Source organism: Alexandromys fortis, unplaced genomic scaffold (genome assembly GCF_014885135.2).
Source record: "Alexandromys fortis isolate MF-2015 unplaced genomic scaffold, M_Fortis_MF-2015_v1.1 scaffold_76, whole genome shotgun sequence".
In the NCBI taxonomy this organism is placed as follows: domain Eukaryota; kingdom Metazoa; phylum Chordata; class Mammalia; order Rodentia; family Cricetidae; genus Alexandromys; species Alexandromys fortis.
This window is the reverse complement of record NW_026067997.1, coordinates 8,752,936-8,755,819: the sequence shown is the minus strand read 5'-3', so window position 1 is coordinate 8,755,819 and position 2,884 is coordinate 8,752,936. Positions and strand designations below refer to the sequence as shown.

Here is a 2,884-nt window from a genome sequence, read left to right as displayed (position 1 = left end):
TATTTCAGGTCGCAGCACTGAGATCACACTCCATTGCTGAGGGAAGTCAGGACAAGAACTCGGAAGCCATGGAGAAGTGCTGGTTACTGACTTTCTCCTCTTGGATTGCTTAGTTTGCTTTCTTATAGTGTCCAGGACCACCCGGCTCGGGATGACACTACCCACAGTGAGCTGGGCCCTCCAACATCCATCGTTTGGCCGAGAAAATGCACCAGAGGCTTGCCCACAGGCCAACCTATCAGGGACAGCTCCTTAACTGAGATTCCCTCTTCTAAAGGGGCTCTAACCTGTGTCAGGCTGACAAAACCAGCCAGCTCAACAGCACTCACCCTTGTCTTGCTCTCTCTGTTGTCCTAAGTTTCTATTCAACACATGCCTAAGAATGTAGAAGCAAAGCCCACTGGTGGCACACACTTTTAATCCCAGCACTTTGGAGGTAGAAGCAGAAGGACCTCTGTGAGCTCGAGGCCAGCCTGGTCTATAAAACGAGTTTCAGGACAGCCAGCACTGTTAACACAGAGGAAGCCTATCTCAAAAGAAAAAAAAAAATCAAAACAAAACAAAAGAATGTAGAAGCAAAAGCACAACAAACTGAACAAGGTTTGAAGTATCTAGGGTACAGAGGGTTTACAGGGCATCCTGCTGGTTACTTTAACTCACTGTTAAAAGTGTGACTCACTGTAACGGGTTCAGCTCATCTTCACCTGTGGAAAACGTCTCTTTGAAATAATACATCACTTTATTATTTAAATAAACAACAACAAATTTAAATGTGTCGAAAGGAATGGTCAGTGGTATTTTACCACATCTTAAACATATAGAAACTCCTGAAGTCTTACGGGTTGCTCCAGAGCCCCCTAGGCTCCATCCAGGTCGTTGAGATCGCAGGTCTTTGTTTAGTTGGGGCCAGGGACTTAAGAATGCCACAGTCCTGGCCAGAAAAATGGTTCCCTGCACGTCACAGGAATCAAGCCTGATTACCTTTACACACGCACAACCGCCCCTTACAGTTTTGCCGCCTCCAGAAGGTGGACTGCCTCGGGATTTGGGGTGGGGAGCAGCGAGCCGCAGCCGCCGCTGACGGTCACCAGAGTTCTCGCAGGGCTCTCCCATGAAGCCTCCCGGTTCGACGGCTGTACCCACCAGTGCGCCTCCCGACTTCGCCTTCTCTGGAAAGTCCACTCTGGCTTCCGCCCCAAGGTGGCCGTTGTCCCGGTCAGGACAGCCGGGAAAGTGGCGAGGGCGGGTGCCGCCCGGCGCCCGGAAGGAGGCGGTCCAGCCAGCCGCACCTGTCGCTTCAGGCAAAGCCTCCCGCCGTCCCCAGCCGGCTCGCCCACGAGCTGGGGCTTCAGCCTGGACGCGGGGTTAAAGCCCCTCACCCCACGGGTGCAGCGTCCCATCGCGGACCCACTCACCTGGCCGGAAGAATGGCCTCCCTGCGCCTCCCACCGCGGGCACCGAAACTGGGATCGGGATCCTAAGGCGTGGTTGAGCCACAGCGCCCCGCCCACTCGCCCGCCCGTCCAGATCCCTCCTGCCGGCCTCACCCGAGCAGGTTCCCTACCCAGCCTGCCTGCCTGCGGGCCAGCCCAGATCCTGCCAGGAAACTAGTACAGTGTAAGGCGCTACCTGCCCCGTCCATCTTTAGAACATTTGTTCTACTTTCGCCTGGACCGAAGGAGACAATGCGTGGTAGGCAATGTTAAAACATAAGAAAAACACGATGAAAGCCAATATTTTAATTTTTATATAAATTATGTAAATATTTTCCAGAAGTATCTAAAATATTCCACTGTACAACATACCAAACGGTATCTGTGAAGCTACATGCAAACTGTAAATAAGGCACAAAGTTTATTTATACTCATAAATTGTTTTACAAATCAATTTACAACACCCCATAAAGTCTATATTCTGGATTACTCCTTCACATTTTCTGATATTTAAGCAGGACACTGAAAACCACACTTCACACTGTGACCGCTCCTCCCTAAAGCTTTCACAAGACTAAATAAATACTAAAGACTTGGTACTTGAGCCCTGCTTTACTTCAGGATGACTCAAGTCACCGGCTGGGAAGGAACTCTGTGACAACTGAGCAATCAGCAAACGGCTTGCCACGCACCAGAAGTGTGTTAATGCTGTTCAAGTACCAGTTTCTGTAGTCCTGAGCACTTTGACTGACAGGTGTTTTCTAAGTCCCATCACTGTCATAGTCCTCTATTATGATGTCCTCCTCCTCCTCCTCCTCTTCCTCCATGTCCACTCTGGAGGAGAAGGGCTGCGGCTGGCTAGCAGGCAGGTCACTCCCGCTGTTCTGACTCAGGGGGAGAGACCAGGGCTCTGGGTCAGCAGTCTGCGAGGCTTCACCCTGAGCGTCCTGTGCAGGCCGCCCTCCAGTACGGGGGAACTCATCCTCGCTGTCGGGCTCTATGAGCTCTCGCTCGGTCAGGGCTTCCATTTTCAACCTGTGGGATTCACAGGGCAGACGTCAGTAGTTACCAAACAGGAGATTCCTTTCAATTGTAACCTAAGAGGTCTTTCCACTTACACAAAATGCAAGGTGAATGAGAAACTGTGAATAAACCCTACTGCCTACAAGAGGGTCAATGTCTCCAGCAAAGTTCCTATGCACTAATGTTTATATATACATTAAAAATGAGCAGAAAACAGAAATCTCAGGAAACATGAATAGGACTACATTTTATATTATTTAATTTATAATTTTAAAAATAGAGCCAGGCGATGGTGGCACACACCTTTAATCCCAGCACTTGGGAGGCAGAGGCAGGCGGATCTCTGTGAGTTCGAGACCAGCCTGGTCTACAGAGCTAGTTCCAGGACAGGCTCCAAAGCCACAGAGAAACCCTGTCTCGAAAAACCA

At 50.2% G+C, this 2,884-nt stretch overlaps 2 protein-coding genes across 5 annotated transcripts in view; both read right to left on the bottom strand.

The window, feature by feature from the left end:
* The window catches only part of Marveld2 (MARVEL domain containing 2), a 17,231-nt gene extending 15,738 nt beyond the window's left edge, over positions 1–1,493 (bottom strand). Inside the window, exon 1 of one of the 4 annotated variants that reach the window (XM_050160393.1) lies at positions 1,416–1,493. The gene's annotated coding sequence lies outside the window, so the exon portion shown is untranslated. The other 3 variants (XM_050160391.1, XM_050160394.1, XM_050160392.1) reach the window with 3 other exon arrangements.
* Positions 1,494–1,724: 231 nt separating this feature from the next.
* LOC126512608 (cell cycle checkpoint protein RAD17-like) lies at positions 1,725–2,754 on the bottom strand. Its single transcript, XM_050160470.1, has one exon. The coding sequence runs from the start codon at positions 2,459–2,461 to the stop codon at positions 2,195–2,197; it is 267 nt and encodes an 88-aa protein (XP_050016427.1). The 5' UTR covers positions 2,462–2,754; the 3' UTR covers positions 1,725–2,194.
* Between the last annotated feature and the right edge of the window lie 130 nt (positions 2,755–2,884).

Bases quoted from the DNA above. Each gene is read 5' to 3' on its own strand.
- LOC126512608 (XM_050160470.1), bottom strand. From the start codon at position 2,461: ATGGAAGCCCTGACCGAGCGAGAGCTCATAGAGCCCGACAGCGAGGAT.